General features: G+C 46.1%; 1 protein-coding gene across 1 annotated transcript in view; it reads left to right on the top strand.

Annotated features, from left to right (window-relative positions):
* SLC4A11 (solute carrier family 4 member 11) overlaps positions 1 to 18777 on the top strand; it is an 83823-nt gene that overhangs the window by 51249 nt on the left and 13797 nt on the right. The window contains exons 9-17 of the mRNA XM_054391680.1: positions 70 to 276; positions 4716 to 4800; positions 11825 to 11950; positions 13162 to 13275; positions 14096 to 14228; positions 14544 to 14617; positions 16016 to 16265; positions 16996 to 17102; positions 18202 to 18370. Of these exons, the coding sequence (XP_054247655.1) occupies positions 70 to 276; positions 4716 to 4800; positions 11825 to 11950; positions 13162 to 13275; positions 14096 to 14228; positions 14544 to 14617; positions 16016 to 16265; positions 16996 to 17102; positions 18202 to 18370 (1265 nt within the window). The remainder of the gene's footprint in view (positions 1 to 69; positions 277 to 4715; positions 4801 to 11824; positions 11951 to 13161; positions 13276 to 14095; positions 14229 to 14543; positions 14618 to 16015; positions 16266 to 16995; positions 17103 to 18201; positions 18371 to 18777) is intronic.

Below are 18777 nucleotides of genomic sequence, written 5' to 3'. Positions count from 1 at the left end.
TTTGCCTTTCAGAAGTGAAAGAAAGTAGTTTTACAACAGTTGATGTTTCTTTGTTTGTTTTCCACTCAGAAAAGTACCAAAACTGCCACAGAAGTGGGCAGGACCTTTGCCACGATGTTTTCAGACATAACCTTTCGGCAGAAACTTCTGGAAACCAAAACTGAAGAGGAGTTCAAGGAAGCCTTGGTCCACCAACGCCACTTGTTGACGGTGGTGAATCAGAGACCCTCGGGGATGAGTGATGGGCACAAGTCGCACGGTCCGAAGCCACTCAAGGTAAGGCTGGGCAGTGTTAGCCATCACCCTGCTTTGGTGGGCTCCAAATGCAGAAATGCAAAAGCCTGGGGGTAGGGCTGACCCAAAATGGTAGGAATTGGAATGGAGCTCTGGAGACTGTGTAGTCCAGCCTCCCTGTGAAGGTGAGGTGAAGCACTCGTGCTACTGCCTTCCAGCAGGCTCTCAGTACTCGGGCTTCTACAAAGAGCTGCTCTGTGGATGTCCACCTTCCTCAGCTCCTGCTGTACCTCTGAAAAAACCCAAAAAACACACTTAAAAGGGGCAGGTGCTGAAGGGATGCAGAGCAGTAAGGGGTTGAAATGGTATTTGATTCCAGATGCTTAGTCAGTGGTGGGATTAATGGATCACTGTGCATTGTCAGTCTAAGGTACTTTATATCAGAAGTCTCTGAAAGAAGCTGCTGCTTGTCTTTCCTGCAGCCAAAAGGCTTCTTGGCCATTCCTGCATGGTAAAAAGCTGCCTGTCAGTATTTGGCCTGACTTCTTGCTGTTTGATCTGCAGCTCTGCAAAATGTAACTTGCTTTGTACTTTTAAGTGCTAGGGAAATGCTGTAACTCAGCTTTCTGTTCTGGAATTTCCTGTGTATTGGTCATCACTTTGCTCTTCCGTTCAGAAATTCGTTCTTCATCCAGACAGCATACCTGAAAAACAACCTCTGTCATCTCCAGCTCACTGCTCCTGCCCCTGCATTACAGATAACCTGAAAGCTCTGGGCTGCCTACAGTGCAGAAGCTGCTGAACTTAGCACTTTTTTCCTAGGTTATACTTCAGGGGGTTTGATCTGCACATCTGGAAATGAGCAAAGCTCATGTTTTTCCTGCAGAATCCCCTTGCTTATAGCTAGTGCTTTGAACTTTCCTAGACCCCATACCTGCTCTTAAGTTGTCAGAACAAGTCCTGAAGCCCTCTTCAAACCTGTTTAGAGTGGTGTGTTAGGAGCGGTTGTAGTCATGTAGCTTGGGTAAAGTAGATCATAGTCTGCATTGCTCAGTTCCTATGAAAGCCACCTCCAGCAGCATCTCCTCCCCCTCTGCCTGCCCTGTATAACAGCCTTGTAGAAGGGAAGTGTTTCATATGAGACCAGGGATGTAATTTCAACCTGTGAACCACCCCCAGTGAAATAAATACTCAAATCCAGAGCCACTATATTATTGTAAGGGAGCCTTCACAAGGGACCAGGAGGGTGAAGTCTCTTTGTGGCATAAAAATCTGCTTCCTTCTTCCCTTGGTGGTGCTGTGATGGGATAGAAATGAGCCTCAAGTTGTGGGGTTTTGCATGTGTTCTTTATCTGTGCTGAAATGCTGCAGGGGATGTGACACATGACAGTTGCACACCATGCTGTGCCTGCTGCAGTTTGCTTCAGCTCCTCTCCGAAGATTCCTTGGGCAAGGCTACAGAGACACTGAAGTCAGCCTGAAGTCCTCTTGCTTGTGGAGGAGCCCCTACCAGTTGTGAAGTTTGATGGCTGTGATTTTGTGTCACTTTGCTTAGGAGGATTTGTGGAAAGGGTTGGGCTTTGTCAGCTCAGCATCAGCGTAGAGGAGACTGTGTCCCAGCTCTGTAACATAGTCCTGAGGCCCCCAGTACTTCAGGGGAGGACTGAGCAAGGGTTGTGTTGCTGGAGCAGGTATTTTCTGTTTCCCTGTGTAACTCAGTGTCAGTGTAGCCTCTGACTCGGTGGTTCATGGCAAAGTACTTGGAGAGAACTGAAGCTTGAGGAGGGCAGGTTTGGACTGGAGATGAGAAAGAAACTCTTTCCTGTGAGAGTGGTGAGACACTGGGACAGGATGCCCAGGGAGGTGGTGGATGCCACCTCCCTGGAGGTGCTCAAAGCCAGACTGGATGAGGTCTGGAAATTGTCCATGCCCATAGCTTGGGGGTTGGAACTAGATGATCTTCAAGATCGTTTCTAAGCCAAACTGTTCTATGAATCCCTGTGGCCTGGACTTGCACCAACACAAGAAATAGAGATGAGTGAGTCAAGGGTCTAAACACAACCCACTGGCTTTCTCTTCTCTCCAATTTGCCTCAATGTGCCTTGTGGGACAAAAGAGTTAATCAGAGCTTTTCTCTTCTGCACACTCACCACTGCCTACGAGTAGGTATTGCATATGAGTGCCTCTTCCCTCCCTGCCCCAGCCAGCAGCAAGCCTGTAGCTCCTTCCCCGGAAGATGAGATACCCTGAGCATCACTTTCCCTGTATTCAGTGCAGCCAGAGGAGTAAACACATTAGTCATTAAGCTATTGTGATTCTCTGGCTGACTCCTGCCTTCAGGAATGTGTTTCTAGGGGGTGGGAAAATTAGATTGCTTTTCAAGTGCATATGGCTCTGGTGTGCAGAAATGCCTCCAAACATGGTTTAACTCGTAGCTTTTTCACAAATGCTTCAAAAGCAGATGTTGTGCTGGAGTCTGCTGTCTTCTCATCCTAATTGTTCAGGTTAGAGAGTTGAAAGTGTCCTAAAGCAGTGCAGGTGTGTTGGCAAAATTCAACAGAATTGCCTGAAGTAGCTGAAAGGGGCTTCAGGTTGCACCAGGGGAGGTTCAGGTGGGACATGAGGAAAGATTTCTCCACTGAATGGGGGGCTGTTGTCTGGACCATGCTGCCCAGGGCAGTGGTGGAGTTCCTGTCCCTGGAGTAGATTAAAACTGTGTAGATGTGGTGCTGAGGGCCATGGTTTAGTGGTGACCTGGCAGTGCTGGGTTAATGGTTGGACTGGATGATCTTGAAGATTTTCTCCAAGATAATGATTCTGTGATTCTATGAATATGAGGTGTCAGCTGTTGATGGAGTCAGTTCTCTGAGACACCTTTTTGCACCCCCAAGCCCTGGTGTTTGCCATAGCCACTGTATTTCCCTCTAAAGGAGAGGATTCTTTGTCATGTTTCACTTAGGGCTGTCATTTTCCACACACTGCAAAGCAGGTGAGTCCCATGGGAAGAGGCAGTTATTAGGTGCTGTCAGTTAAACCAGCACTGTAGTGTCAAGTCCTTTCTAAAGTGGTTGTTTTCATCTGTTTCCACATAAACCAGCCAGAGGAAGATGTCCATGCTGATTTGAGATGATTTCTTGGTATAAATTCTCAATCTCTGGTTTTGTTTCCCCTGCCACATTCCCCTGCAGAGGTTATAAGTCTTGTGTCTAGCTCTGCAGCAAACTTCTGAACTTTCAGCTGTGATGGCTGGGGTAATTAGCACTCTGCAAAGGTGCATTTGATTTTCAGAGTAGGAGGTGTGCTGTGAATTGAGTATAACAGGAAAAAAGTCTGACAGGTGCTTCATTTGCAAGTGTTGCCTATTCTGAGGCTTTCCATGTGCTTTGTGAAGGATGTATTTGTGAGAATTGAGAGGCTGTAAGTCAATAGCAGCTGTCACACTTTTTCTGAGAAGCTCCTCCTTGCCTGTGGTGAGCATCAGACCATAGAAACATTCATACTGCATCTTGCCCTAAGCCAGAAATAAGAGGGAAACATTTGGGTTTTGGAACCATTTCACAACAATCTTGCTGTCTTTTAATGGGCAGGAGTTAGGGCTTGGTGATCTGAAGTGATTCAGCTTGTTTCCTCTTAGTGCAGTTTGAGGTGTAGAGAGCCTTAGTTCCCTTAGCACATCAGAGCTTCACAGATTGCATCAGGTTGGAAGGGACCTTCAAAGGTCATCCTGTCCACCCCCCCCTGCAGTCAGCAGGGACACCTCCAACTAGATCAGGCTGCCTAGGGCCATGTCAAGTCTGATCCTGAATGTCTCCAGGAACAGGGCCTCGACCACATCCCTCTGCAGCCCCTTCCAGTAATTTCACCACTCTCACAGTAAAGAACTTTCTCCTGATGTCCAACCTAAATCTCCCCTGCTCCAGTTTCAAACCATTGAACCTATCACCAGAGGCCCTTCTGAGCAGTCCCTCCCCAGCCTTCCTGCAGGTCCCCCTCAAATATTGAAATGTAGCTCTAAGGTCTTTCCCAGTGTAATGCTGAGATAGGGAGCATGTGGTAGGGATCCTCTTTTGGAGGCTTTATGTGGATTTAGGGGAAGAGTTTCTCTGTGGTGGTACATAAAGGAAGATGTCTACAGGGATGGAACATCTCTGAGCTGGTGTTTAACTTCAGCATATCCAAGGTCTAATCCTGCTGCTGGCCAGGGTGCTTTCAGCAGGTCCCTCACCTGCAAAGCAGAGATGCACATCTGAATGGGGGGGAGGTAAGGGAAGGAGGAAAACAGGGCGGGCTGGGGGGTTTTGTTTTACAACACATCAGAGATAGAAATGGAAGTGCCAAGAGTTTGTTTTTATGATCATTACAAAACATGGTTTGAATACCCTATTCAAAGTTCTGCTCCTCTCAGGGTTGAATAAGGAGCTTAATCTCTTTAACAATACGTGAGCCTTTAAACTGACACAGCACTTCCTTCCTTTCTTCAGCTGCATGAGTTCCTCAATGTTGGCAAGGGGATTTCTGATGACATTGCACGAAGGTTTCCAGTGTATGCGTTGGACTTCACTGACGGTACGTTGGCCGATGTTTGTGACAGCCTTGGCCTGCCTTGGGGTTTCTGTGATGCCATCTCCTGTTTACAGCCTGTGCTGAATGTGTTCTTTGATACCTGCAATAGCTCCTGGAGCTTCTCTACAAGAATGTTGTGGCAGCAGTCCGTGAACAGGCAGTGTGGCACACTGCGGACCTGGGTCCTGCAGTTTTCCTTTAGTTAAAGAACAGTTTGGGTTAAGGAGTTGCTTTCTCCCTTTTCACTTTCAGATGTCTGCTTTCTGACATTCTTATAGGCTGGGGAAAGGCTTGAGGGCAAACCATGATTTCAGAGTCTCAACCCAGCATCAAAATGGGTTAAGGTTCTGGCTTGTTAAGCAGTTGGTGAATATATTCCAGTATCAAACCCAGAGAGTTTGCATAGAATAAAGATGTAAAGTGTAGGTATGGAGAATTTCAGAATCTTCTCAGAGATTTTCCTGCTGTTAAATCCTCCTTACCACAATCCACAGTGTCCCAGCCTTCCCCACTGCCCTTCTGCTGAGGGCCTTGGGGTTGTTGTACCACAATGAGACATTGCAGGGAAGTGTTCTCATGCAAAACCACCTTCCACAGCAGCTTCAGCTTGGGAGCAAGTGGGCAAAGGTGTGGATGTGTGTTCTCCCCTACATTTCAGTGAGGATGGTCACCCCAGCAGAGCAACACAGCAACTGAGTGTTGGCTGCTTGGCTGAAGGAGATGCCATGTGTCTGGGGGGGTTGCCAAGTAGCTGCTTCCCACACGGATGCAGCTGTGTTGACCAGGAATGCTTCCTCCAGCACCATGCATTCTGCAGTTAGCGATAGCCACTCTGCTGGAAAGAGTGGGATGGGATGGGATGCTGGCTTGGCACAGTCCTGGAGCGCTGGATGCTTCTCCAGGAGCTTTGTAACTGCTGGGATGAAAATGTTTGCAGGAGGCTTGAGGGGTTAGGAGGGCAGGCTCTGATGGGAGTGGAAGCAATGTTATATTTTCTGGGGATCTGAGGTGGAAGGAGGACAAGAAATTATTTTGAGTAGCAACAAGGAGTCTGATAAAACAGAAAAAATACTGAGCCAAGTGGAACTCAAGACCTGCTGCAACTTAAATGTGAAGTCCTTGCCTTAGGGAGCTGAGGTGCCCTTTCAAGTAGGATATAGGGATATATATACTCTATATATATATTTCCAGAAACCAGAAATTAAGATGAATACTTTAAGGGTCTGTGTGGAATGAAAACCAGATGGAGCATAAAGCATCTGTCATAAACCACCAAGATCAGGAATGTGAAATTCCTGGGCCATCTCAAATCAGCAGTCTGCCAGAACAGTGGGGATTTGAGCTGCTCAAGTATCTGTTCTGCAGACAAGCACATGTGCATCATCAAAGAGTTCTGAATTACTAAAAAGCCTTTTTTTTTTTTTTTCTTTTCCCCATGGTGTGAGTTTCTAAATCCTCAATCTGAGAAGCATCCAGGGGTTTTTTGTTTAGACAGATAATCCCACTAAGGGCAGGGTGATAAACAATAAGGCTTTCATAGGGCTAGCAAATGTTTTGTCAGTTGGACTTGTGTGATTGGTGGTCTTGTGCTGCACAAGGCTGCCTGTTAAATCATCTTTAACCATCATGATTTGGGAGAGGAAAGCAGAGGAGTCATCTTGATTTTTCTGTTTTCCTTCAGGTGGGAGATTGTCAGCTCTAGGTCTGCTTGGGATTCTCAAGTGTTGTGCGTTTTACTGAATCCACTAGGACTGAGGAAGAGTTTTCTGAAGGACTTTAGTGGTACTCATGGCTTGTGCTTGGTGCTTTGTGTCTTCCAGCAGCAGCATCTGAAGATGAGCAGTTGGGGTATGCTAAGAACAGCTGTAACTTCCCTTGTAAATTAGGATCAACAGGATTTGGCTTGGGGTCTCCTCTGCTACAGCTGTTGTGGATGGGATTCTGCTTTCTCAGAGTTTGTACAGAACTTCATCCTGATCTTAACATATAGGCTCAGAATGTATCACTGTTAAATTACAACAGTTAAAGCATTGCAGCTTCCTGACTTACTTTTTTTTTTTATATTGAGGGTGGTTTGAGTGAAGGAGGGAATAGGAAATTTTGCCTGGACTCAGCTGCAAGTTCCCTGAAACCCCTTAAAAGTTACTACCACCCTTATTTTTCAGTGTGTATTTTCTGGTATGATGATGAGGAATGAATGAGACTGGAGTGCCCAATAGGGAATTTGAGGTGCCTGAGGGTTTTATGATGAGATTTGATGCTGCGTTCTGCTGAATCCCTTCACCTTTTGGGGTTGGAGGCTGAAGAAAAGAAGGGAGAGCTGAGATTTATTGTTTCCCTTTGTTTTCTGGAGCTGTGTGCTCGGTACAAGGCCGTGGAGGGTGATGTGGATTCCTCCCTGTCCTTGGTCCTGCAGAAGCTCCTCACCAGCTTCTGAGAGTAATGTGAGCAACATCTGCTGGCAGCATCCTCGGGATTTGTTGGTGGTTTGCAGGAGGGAGATCTCTAAAGCTTCCTCTGATGCAGGCATGCTTGGAAGGCAGGCTTGAAGGCACTGGAGAAATGGGATTTGAAAGGGAAGTTTTCTCCTGCCGCTTGTCCAGGCGCAGAGCTTAACCCTGCTGCAATGCTGCCTGTGGCTTGGCTGCAGCATATGCCAAGGCCTCATCGACTCTCCCACCTCACTGCTTTGGCCACAGGATTGCATTCTTGAGGCAGGAGGGAAAATGAAGGGATTGCAGATAGGCTTTTCCCCTTCAGACCTTCTGCTGCCCGGGGTTAGATGATGGAGTAGCTCCTGCCCTTTCTTTCCTAACTACCACCTGAGTGCAAAAGCTCCCCAGCTGCCTGAAGGCTGCCTTGTTGGATATCTGAGGACATCATGAACTGGGCTGCTTCTGAAGTGTCCCTTTGTGTCAGGGGTGGATGGCAATGCATTCAAGCTGGCTAAAAGCGTCTTGTTTTGTCTGTGGATGTTTCCTTCCAGGAGATCAGCACTTTATGGGGAGTGGGCTGAAAGAAACAAGAGAATAAAGGATAGGCTCTGACCCTTTGTTTTATTTCTTCATACTTCTCCAATCTGAGCATATGCTTGGCTTCTCTGCTCCAAAATCAGTGAGAGTGGATTTCCCTTTCCCCTTAACTTCTTAGTCTCACTTGTACTGTGATTTACTCCTCACAGGACTTTAGAGAAGATCCATCTTCTGTTCATCTTCAGAGAATTGGGCAGAGTCCAGCAGCTACTAACAGAAGTGAAAGCCCAGCTTGAGGGCGTTAGCAGAAGTTTGTAATGCTCTGAGTTTTTATGGCTCAAAGCCTGTGAACAGATTTCCTTACTGTGTGTTCTCTGCCACTGAAAGGCAATTTTTATTTATTTATTTATTAATCAGGGCTTTAATATCAGTATTGCTTTGAATATTTCAGAGAATTGGGAAAGAACATTAATAGTCGGGCATTTCAGATGTCCATCTGTCTTGATTTTTGGTTCAGTAGATGTACAATTAGTAGACTTAAGGAGGTCCAGTGGCAGTCTCTGGCTCTCCTGGTCACAGCATAGCAAGCAAAGTGCTGTACTTCTCTCCGAAACTTGTTTCTAAAGCTAATGACAGGTCAGAAATTCAAGCAAGCAAAGCAAATCTGTCATATTGCTGAATGCTTCCCATTACACTACCTTAATGTCAAGGGATTGCTTCTCTAACAGGCAGCTACTCACATTTCACAGCTGGCCCCAGAGCTGTTTTGTTGCCACAAATGTCCCTTGTGCAGTTGCAGTGACACATCTTTCAATGGCTTTATGAGCCTGCGGCAGATGAAATGCCATCACAATGCAGGCCCCCCCTTCCTGTAAACGAAGTGATGTCAGTCCCTGGGTTGCAAATAGACCCTGAAATTGTTTAGCCAGGTGTTGACTTTAAAAAGGCAAAAGGTAAATGGTTGCTAATGCTGGGGTTTAGTGCTTGTCCCAGGTGAATCTGTACAGAGAGGTGATGGTAGCTGATGATTTGAACTGCAATTAGACTGATCAATGCTGGCTGGGAAAGGGAATGTTTCATCTGATGTAGCTGTTTTCTCTGTCATGAAGTGATGTTTGGCTGCTCACCACAAGAGGTTCTTTTGCTCCTTGGGTCTCCTCTGCCTGATTATGGACTAAACCTTTTACTACTTTCTGGAAGTTTTGGACTCAGCCATGATATGAAATAAGAACCTCCATGATCAGAAAGGACTCCTGGAGCTTGCCTTGCAAGAACTGAACCAGAAACTGAAGGTTTTTGTCATGCTCTTCAAGGCTTCTTCCTTCCTTCTACCCTGTCATACATGCTGTGGCTTACCCACCTGAAAGCTTTCTTGCAAGGCCCCTCATCACTTATGTCCCTCCCTCTTTATGCTCAGCTGCTGAGCTTTATGTTAGCTTTTGTTTTAATATGCTTCTCTGGTCCTGGTTGCTTGTCTTTAGCTTTCAGGCACTGTTACCCCTGATCTTTTGTCTTGGAAAGACTTCTTTGTCTAAAATGTGGTATCCTGCAGAGGTGTAGAGTCCTCTGAACAAGGATGTGACCCTCTCTACTTACAAACCTTCTGCTTACCCCAGTGTCTGCATGCCCTGCCAAGTCTTTCCTTTTTCTCTAAATATCTCACTCACTTGGGAGCGTGATGCAGGAGCCTGCAGCTGTTGGACTGGAGATCATATGAGAGAACTTCATCTCCAAGAAGTAAATTTCAGGCCCTTTGGTTGCCAGGAATGTGGTCTGTGGTTTCTGAATCTTCCCAATAAATGGAAAGGAATCTGCCCTGAAACAGCTGGTCTTATGACTTCTGCAAGGTCAGGCTCCTATTTGCATGCCCAAGATGTCTCTTGTCAAGTTTTATCCCCCACCCTTTGTTTGTGAGGATACTGAGCATCAGAGGTCCTGTTGTGTCTGTGAACAGGAACCATCACAAGGTGTCCTTCACTCCTATGGCTTTGATTTTTTGGGTTTGGGTCATTTCACATGGTCTTTGATTTCTGGGTTTTGCTTCCACCACCTGTCCTTATCTCTGCACTGCAAATGCTGCAGAAAAGAGATGGGAGATAAGAGCCCAAAGTCACTGAGTAATTTCTGGGCTTTTTTCATCCCAGTCTGTTGAGGCAATGTCCAGATTTTGTGTTGCACCAATATCGTCTGCTGCAAACCCTCCCTTCTCTGATCCAGCTCATTGGATCTTAGCTTCTTCAGCAAGGTGCTGGTGCTAGCAAAAGCTCAGACAGCTGTTTGGGAGCTTAGGGGCAGCTGCCTGTCTGGGAGCTCAACGCTCAGGAGGCTTCCAGAAAGGTAAACTGAGCAACCCTGAGCTTGTGCAAGTGACTTACCACAGGAGCACTATCAAGAATGGTGATGTTGGCAGGTTGAAGGCTGTTTGAAGGTTTTCTTTGACAAATCCTCTGGTGTAGCCTCTCTGAAAAGCTGCTCTGTGGAACAGGTTATAGTCTCCTCAAACAATATCAGCTGTTGTCATCTCTCATCCTTTCTCCTCTGATGTGAGCTCACAGGGGATGGACATCAGCCTGAAAACAGGAAAGGGAAGGGAAGCTACTTCAGAGGCCCTTAAATTCACATTATGACAATTTAATTCTCTTTCTGGCTGCTGTTGTTTTGGCTTGGTGTGTTTTTTCCGATGGAGATGAGAGGGGGTGAGTGGATGGAAAAGAAAGGAGCCATTCTCCCAAAAGGGCTTTTTTGTTTGGTTGGGTTTTAAAGCAAAACTCTTAATGCAGGCATTCCTGACCTCTTGTGCTAGTTGTTTTTGTAAGGCTGTGTCAAGGGTCAAGGCTGGGATAGCCACTAAAAGAGTGCCAGAGGCTCTCTGTGGAACACCTCTCCCTTCCCAAAGGGAACAGAAAGGAAGTAAGGGAGACAGACTGATCGGGTGGGAAACTTAAAACTCCTTTAATAAAAACATAAAATCTATGCTAATATGTGTAAAACTAACATTGAACCCCAAACTCCTGATGGCAATTAGTCACCATCATCACTGATACTGTGGGACACAAGGGAAGTCCCAGGCTGGACTTGGTGGTAGATAGGAACTGGATTCAGGAGCTGGATTGTGGTACTGGATTCAGGAATGCATGGATTGGGATCAAAGGCAGAAGAAGCAGAGTCCTCCTGGGACATCAGCCATTGAAGAAGAGAGGTGATCCTTCAGCTTTCTCCTGAAGATGACACCCATGGGCTGCAATCCCTTGTTGGTCAGTTGTCCTGTCTATTCTTCCCTGCAGGTGCCACCCCTGACTTCCTGCACCCCAAGGTGGCACACAAGGTATGGCAGCACCCTTGCTGTGCCCAGGAGCAAGTCTCAGCCAGAGCCTTTCTGCAGCCCAGCCCTTGGCAGGAGCTCTCCCCAGCAGCTTCTCCCTGCTAGGAGCAGCCCCTGGCTGTGCAACCCTGCCCTGAACTGCAGAAAGTGTCTCAGTGAGCAGAGCCTGAGCAGAATTGCTTCTGTCCCAGCTCAGACCAGGACAATCTGCTAGCACTAAAGGGCTTAACACAGTGTGTTACTGCATCAAGTCTTCTGCTCAGGGAGAAATGAAGTGCTTCGCTTTTTCCTGCCCAAGGTACCATGAGTTACAAAGATGAATAATCATTGTGAAGCTCATTAGGAGCATAGTCCAGAATCCCTATAAAATTGGTATTAGAAAGGCAGGTGGTGAGGTAGGGTTGATAAACCCTCAACATATGGCTTCTGCTTTGATCCTCTTCCAAGCTTTTGACAAAACTGAACAAAAGGTTTCCAGTATTCCTTGTTTTGATGAGGCCAGAAATGTCTGTTGAAGCAATCTGGTGGCATGTTGGTGCTTCTGGTTCTGGTCCCAGAAGAACCAAAGAGCATGGCTGTGCACCAGAAAAATGTTTAAAGGATGGACTGAGTTTGTACTTCTGCCTTTCAGCATTAAAACAATTAATGGTAGATATGGCTGGTGGCTGGAGGGTTGCAGTGCTCTCCCGGAGGGCAGTGCTAATGTGACTGTTTTTGTTCTGGCTTACTCCAGGTGTTATTGGGAACAACAAAGCTATAGGGAAATACATCACAACTATGATCTTTCTGTATTTTGCCTGCCTCCTTCCATCCATTGCCTTTGGGTCACTCAACGATGAGAACACCCGAGGAGCTATTGGTAAGTGATCAGTTTGGTGTGTCTGTGATGGACTCCCATGCGTTCAAACTGGGCACCTCTGCTCCCAGGAAAACTGGATGGTCTTTATTTGATGAGTAGAACACTGCTGAAGGCTCTGCTAGTTGTGATCATGATTTCTTTCTGCAGGCTTTGTGGTCTGCCATGGTCTGATACAGAGAGATTCTACTATCTTTTTAGATGCTGCTCACTTGATAGCTATGCAGTTATCTACACACTTTTTCTAGTACAAACTTCTGTGCTTTCAGTCCCAATTTCATTGCCAGTAATACTCAAACCACTGAATGATGCTTTTCTCCATCCTGGTTGTGGCCCTGAAACAGTTCATACTGGTGTTACGGTTCATGGGAGTTGTAGCTTGAAGTCTTGCTCTGTTTTCTGGTTATGTTCTGTGTTAAAGCAAACCCCAAAATACAACAACAGGAAAAACCCAAACCAAACAACAAAGCTGTCCCCCAGCTACTACAGCTCAGTATCTGGAAACCTGATGGTATGGGTTTGCTGGTGAAGGGCCACTTCTTGCTACCATAGAATCATAGAGGTAAAGGTTAGAAGAGACTTCTGGAGATTGAATCCAACCCCCTAGGGCAGGTCACACAGGAACACATCCAGATGGGTCTTGAGAGCCTCCAGAGAAGGAAACTCCACAGCTTCTCCGTGCAGCCTGCTCCAGGGCTTCAGTACCCTTGTAGGAAAGAAGCTTCTCCTTATGTTCATGTTGAGCCTCCTGGGTTCTAGGTTGTCTCTTGTCTCCTGTCCTATCACAGGACCTTCTTGACACCTACCCTTCAGATATTTGCAAATGTTAATAAAATCCCCTCAGTCCTCTCCAGACTAAACAGCCCCAGGTCTTGTCAGGCAGATGTTCCAGTCTCTTAGTCATCCTCATAGTCTCTGGGCTCTAGTATAGCCCTGTCCCTCTTGAACTGGGGAGCCCAGAAGTGGACAGAGTACTCCAGCTGTGATCTCACTAGGGCAGAGTAGAGGGGAAGGACAACTTCCCTTGACCTGCTTGTCATTTTCTTCTGAATGCACCCCAGATGCACCCCACTTTCATCAAGTTTCACCTCCAGACCTTCTAAGAATTGCTCTTACTTGGTAGTGCTTGGCTTCTGTGCCCTCTGAAGGCTCCTTGGTCAGGGAGGTGTAGGTTACAACCCCTGTTTGTTTCTACCCTTCTTGATTCCCTGCAGATGTGCAGAAGACAATCGTTGGCCAGTGCATTGGAGGGCTGCTTTATGCACTCTTCTCAGGGCAGCCCCTGGTTGTTCTCCTGACTACAGCCCCTCTGGCACTGTACATTAATGGTAAGTGGTGAGTGTGTGTGTTGGGACTGATGGGACTGGGATGGATACAAGAACCTTTAGCTTAGTGTTAGCTACATTTGTTTAATAAATATTGAAGAACTGCTTCTGGCATGGAGGGAGAGGGATTTGATTCAGGCTTAGTTGGTTTCTAAAAGAATCATCTTAGACATAAGCATTTTGTCTGCTTTGAGGAGGAAACCTTCTTCAGCTGATGGTTTTCTCTTGTGGCTGCATGGAACCAATCTGAGGACAAGAGCCTGACACAAAGGGATTTGAGGGTTTTGTTGTTGGAGGGGTTTTTATTGGTCTGTTAAGGTCTGATCAATAACTTTCCAGTTACAGCTGATATTTCTGAGCTGCAGTGTAAAGGAGGAAACTCAGTCTCTACAGGATCAGTCAGATGAGCTGTGACTAGCTTGAAAGGTTTAAGACATGAAGCTTTGCCCACACTGCAGTAACTGAGTAAATATGGTGCAAAACATGAGTGAGATCCTGTGCTCAACAGCATCCCAAAATGTCAGGCAGAACAAATGCCAGGGGCTGACTTTTGTGGCCTTGAAACCTAGAAAGATGCTTCGAGCAGTGTGGGAAAATATTCTTCTACATGCTTCTCCCCATTTCTACTGGAGAGGGAGGACGGGGAAGGTGAGAACAGTTCAGGCTGATCCAGGAGCATAAGAACAGGGGTTTAGTGATGTCTGCCATAAGTGCATTGTGGTGAAGCCTTGAAATTGGTTGTTTTTGTCATCAAGCAGATGGGAATCACAGGGTGGTAATGACAGAAGCTTAATCTGCCATGTGAATGCTTTTGGTTTTGCAGTCATCCGAGGAATCTGTGATGACTACAACTTGGATTTCAGTGCTTTCTATGCCTGGATTGGACTGTGGAACAGTTTTTTCCTTGTGATGTACTCCCTCTTTAATTTCAGTCTTCTGATGAAGCTCTTTAAAAGGTAGCTATTTTTCAACAAGTCGTATTTTGATCCAATTATTCAGCAAATGGAAAAATTATACATTCCACAAGCTCCTTAATTACCAACTTGCCACGAAATGGATTTTGTGAGATGAGGCTAGTATCAGATCAGCTTATTGTTCCAGCCAGAAAGAAACCTTTAAAAATTCACTGGGTTTTGTTTCTGAAGTTTGAGTCTAACTAAAACTAGAATATTTTTGTGTGAATGCATGAATATGTTGATTTTTTTTCCTTGCAATAGAATTGAATGCAGACTCTGATAATGGCTGTATTAATTCCTGGGATTTTTCCACAGGTCAACAGAAGAAATAATTGCACTTTTTATATCCATCACATTTGTGCTTGATGCCTTCAAAGGCATCATTAAAGGTAAGTCTTGCAACAGTGGTTTTCTCGGTTCAGGGTCTCTAGTTTGATTAGTTGTCAGAGGAGGATACAAAGCTGCAAATACGCATGATGTTTGCTTGCTCCAGGTTCATTCAGGGCCTTGAGAGGTGGGGGAAAAAAGTGTGACTGAAGCATCCCTGTGTCAGCAGTTTACCTGAGTGTGCAGAGGTTCAGTTAACTGAGATACAGATGGTGTCCTCACAAATGGAGGAACCATATTAATGTTACTGTGAAAGTCCCTTTGGTCCATCCTGGCCTAAAGAAAAGTCCAGTTTCAAAGCAGTTGCATCTGGACCTCTTTCCTTACCACACTACTAAAAGTGCCTGGTGGGGAGTTGAAAGGTGGGTTGAGTTTGCCCATTCTTCTGTGAGCTCTGAGGCCTCTCTTTGATGGCAACAAGGACTGCAGTGCGTTCCAGCATGCTCCTAAAGCTGCTATTCTCTGTCCAGCCACTTGGTTCCTGTTTCTAGGGGAAGTTCTAAGTGAATATCCAGCTTTGGGCTTCCTTAGTGCCAGGGGACACACTGGTCTTGCTCAGCTGTGTTTTCCTCATCTGTTCATAGCCTTGACTTTTTGCAAGCTACTCGTGCAGGAAAGGAGGGAGGGATGTGATGCTGCACAGTCAAGCCATGTGCACTCAGGCTGTCCTGGTGACACTTTGTTTTTGCCATGTGGCCCAGCCACCAAAGCTGTGTTTGTTTGATCTTGACATCTGCACTCTGCAGGAAATGGCAGTGAACCTGCTGGAGCAAACAAAGCAAGTTTGTGTTGTTGGAGGGAATTTGAGTGTGCATTTGGCTTGAAGGGCTCTGTTTCAGTGAGGCCACCACCTGCTTTGCTCTCTCTGAATGTGGGCAATGAGATTCACTTAGCTCTGCTAGACAAACAAACTAGAAATCTGCAGGATCAAGTATTTCAGAGCAAGTCTGTGGTGCAGGCTGAAGGCCTCCACCTGCCACTTTGGCATGTTCTTCTTGCTTCAACTAACATGCAAAAGTCAAAGTTTCTTCCCCTATAGGCACTAGGAAGAAGCTCTTTACTGTGAGGGTGGTGAGGCACTGGAATGGCTTGCCCAGAGAAGTTGTGAAGAGCAGCGATTTCAGTGCTGGAAACAAAACACAGAAATAAGCCCTGGGAGTCCTTACAGTTCAAATGTGTTGCTTTAGATGAGTTTAATTTTTAAATTGAAGAAGTAAATCCTGGGTTTGTGAAGAGAAGCAGCTCTCCCTGTTTCTTTTCCCTGGTTTGAGGGGCAGAGCTATAAACCTGGTGAAGCATAACGTTACTACTGCATGATCAAGCAAGAAAGAAGCTTTTGATTTGCCTTGCTTTGGTTGTCACAGACCTGCCCTAATGCTTTGCCTGTTGGTCATTTGCAGTTTTTAAGAAATATTACTACCATGGGCGTGCAGGAGACAGCTACCTGGAGAAAGCACGAGCCGATGCCATTCCAAGCCTCGGCATCAATACCACCTTCTTGATGAACTCCTCTGTCAGCAGATCCATGTCCCTGGAGAATCAAACAGGCACACATGATGTGCATTATGGGCGTGAAACTGCTGTCCTCAGCCTCATGCTGATGCTGGGTACCCTCTGGCTTGGCCACACGCTCTATCAGTTTAAGAAAAGGTGAGTTGCTTGGAGCTCAGACTGCTGCTTATTCCCTGTTACCTGTCAGGAATCACTCATGGGTTTAGACCTTGATACTTTTGTAACCCAATAAAAACAGGTGGAACTCTTCCACTGGGTGGTGGTGGAAGCCAAAGGCAGAGAGAGATTTGGCTGCCCCCCTGGAAAATGTTAGCAGCAGAACAAAATGTCCAGTCACTGGACGATGACCTTCTGGGTTTGGGTTGGCATCACAAGTGAGCCTTCAGAAAGCTTTGGTGAACCACATAGCTCATATTGGAACTTCAGTGGTTCTCCTCATTCAACCGTTTGGTGGGCAGAAATCCCTGGAGGTGCTGGAAGGTCTGTTGGGAACATGCCTTCAGTGTGCTTTTGGGAGTCAGACACCCATCTCTGATTTGGGTTTCACTCTCATAAAGTTGAAATGCTTAAGTAAGTAATCAAAGTGAAGTGGAGATGAGAGACAATTTGGTGCTTGGAGGACTTTCTTTTATCTCACAGCTTCTTGTTTCTTTGTGGGCTCTGCTTATGCATTCATCAACCCTCAAAGGCTGTAGATCCCGGCAGATTTAAGGCTGAGTTAAAGACTCATTCTTCACTCCAAGTATCTCTTTAGGATTGCAAGACTGGACTGAATTTTCACTCATTAAAGCATTGATAGTACCTGAACTGAGGGGCTGTCCCCACACAGTGTGGTGTTGATGGAAATATTTTTGTCTTTGCCTTGCAGCCCATACTTGCACGCCAGAGTGCGTGAAATCCTGTCCGACTGTGCCTTACCCATCTCAGTTCTGACTTTCTCTCTTGTGGGTTCCTATATCTTCAAGGAAATAGAAAGTAAGTTCTGGGTTTTGTTCTCTGGAATGCTGGGGAATTATGAAAAGGACAAATCCTAGGCAAATATTGTGTGCCCCCTCCCTAGCCCAAAAGCTCAGATTTCCTCAGCATGAGGTTGGATTCACTCAACCCCCTGATCAAACGAGGCTGCCTGCAGTCTGTTCTCTAGACAAACCGTTCCGGTGTGGCTTTTCCATCTCAGTGCAACTTAATGTATCTCTTACAATAAAGACCATCAACAATTTCTGGCAAAGAACAAAGGGCAGAACAATTAGCAGGCAGGAAGGGTTGTTGCCAGTCATACAGCCGTAGAGTTGATGAGCCCAGCCTGTCCTCTTTGTCTCCAGTTGACGTTTTCCTAATTTAGGTGAAATGGTGCAGAGCATCTGGGCAGTTCTAAGTTACACAAGGAAATCTAAAAATGAGACCCCATTCATTGGCCAGATAGATCAGCTTTTCCATATCAGGAAGTGATAATGGGGACAGGAATTGCATTGTCCTGTGGTGACGTGAGTGGGTGATGTGAGGAAATGTATGGAAACAAATAAGAAATGGCTTGTTGGGGTATTTTATTGTGATGGCCATTCCATCCAGTTGGATTGCAAAATGATGTGTGGCCATGGGTGTTTTATCCCTAGTCATGGACTTCTTCCAATGGCAGGAAAGTAGGAGCATTTTATACTAAAATGCCTTGCACAGCTTGTTGGATATGAGGAAGTTTTGTACTGCCTCTGTCAGCTGCTGAGCTGAGCAGGAGGGGCGACTGCTGGTTAGGAGTTGAGTTTTCCAATCTAACAGCACCTTGTGTCTGTCGAAAACAAGTTTCCCTCTTCTGTTTTGCTCAAATGATATGTAATGCCTTACTAGGACTAGCAGTAATCTGTCACATCAGGATGGCAGCCAAGTTCTAAGGAAAAAAAAAACCTAAAGCAAACCAGGCAGATGAGCCTGCCTTCTGTGGCCTTCTTGCATGCCAGAGCATCGTGCCTGGTTTGCTGCGTTGGCTCCCAATAGTTTGTGTGAGTAAAACATTGCTTGAGTCTGTGATGATGGCTGAACAAGAAGGTGCCTTCTAACATCATTCCTCTCCTCTTTCCAGTGTCCAAATTTAACTATAACCCATCTGAGAGCTTGTTCGTGCTGGCCCCAGTCCAGTCCCTCTCCATTGGGTCAGTGATGAGTGCCATGGGGCTGGGCTTCCTCCTGTCAATGCTCTTCTTCATAGAGCAGAACATCGTCGCATCGCTCACGAACGCCCCAGAGAACAGGTAATGCTTCTGCTCCTACTCTTCCTCCTTAGACGTACATCCTCAAGCCTCTTTCAGCATTACTTGTCCAAAGCTTGTCTGAACATCAGGAGAGATGTTCAGGACATGTTCTTCAGAACTTCCGTTGTCACAGATGAAGGGAAACTATTGCTTAACTCCTCACCATCCCCAAAACCCAATTTTTGGTGAGGTGAGTCAAAAATGCAAAGCATCAATGAGCTCATCACCTCAGCCTGGTTTGTTTTTCTTTGCCCATGTGTGAATGGTGTTAGAAGGGGTGTGATTGGTAGGTTGAGAGAGGTTCTCCTCCCCCTCTACTCTGCCCTAGTGAGGCCACATCTGGAATATTGTATCCAGTTCTGGGCCCTTCAGTTTAAGAAGGACCTCAGGGAACTGCTTTAAAGAGC

Source organism: Indicator indicator, chromosome 23 (genome assembly GCF_027791375.1).
Source record: "Indicator indicator isolate 239-I01 chromosome 23, UM_Iind_1.1, whole genome shotgun sequence".
Classification (NCBI taxonomy): Eukaryota; Metazoa; Chordata; class Aves; order Piciformes; family Indicatoridae; genus Indicator; species Indicator indicator.
The sequence above is the reverse complement of the archived record's forward strand: the minus strand, read 5'-3'. Positions and strand labels throughout refer to the sequence as shown.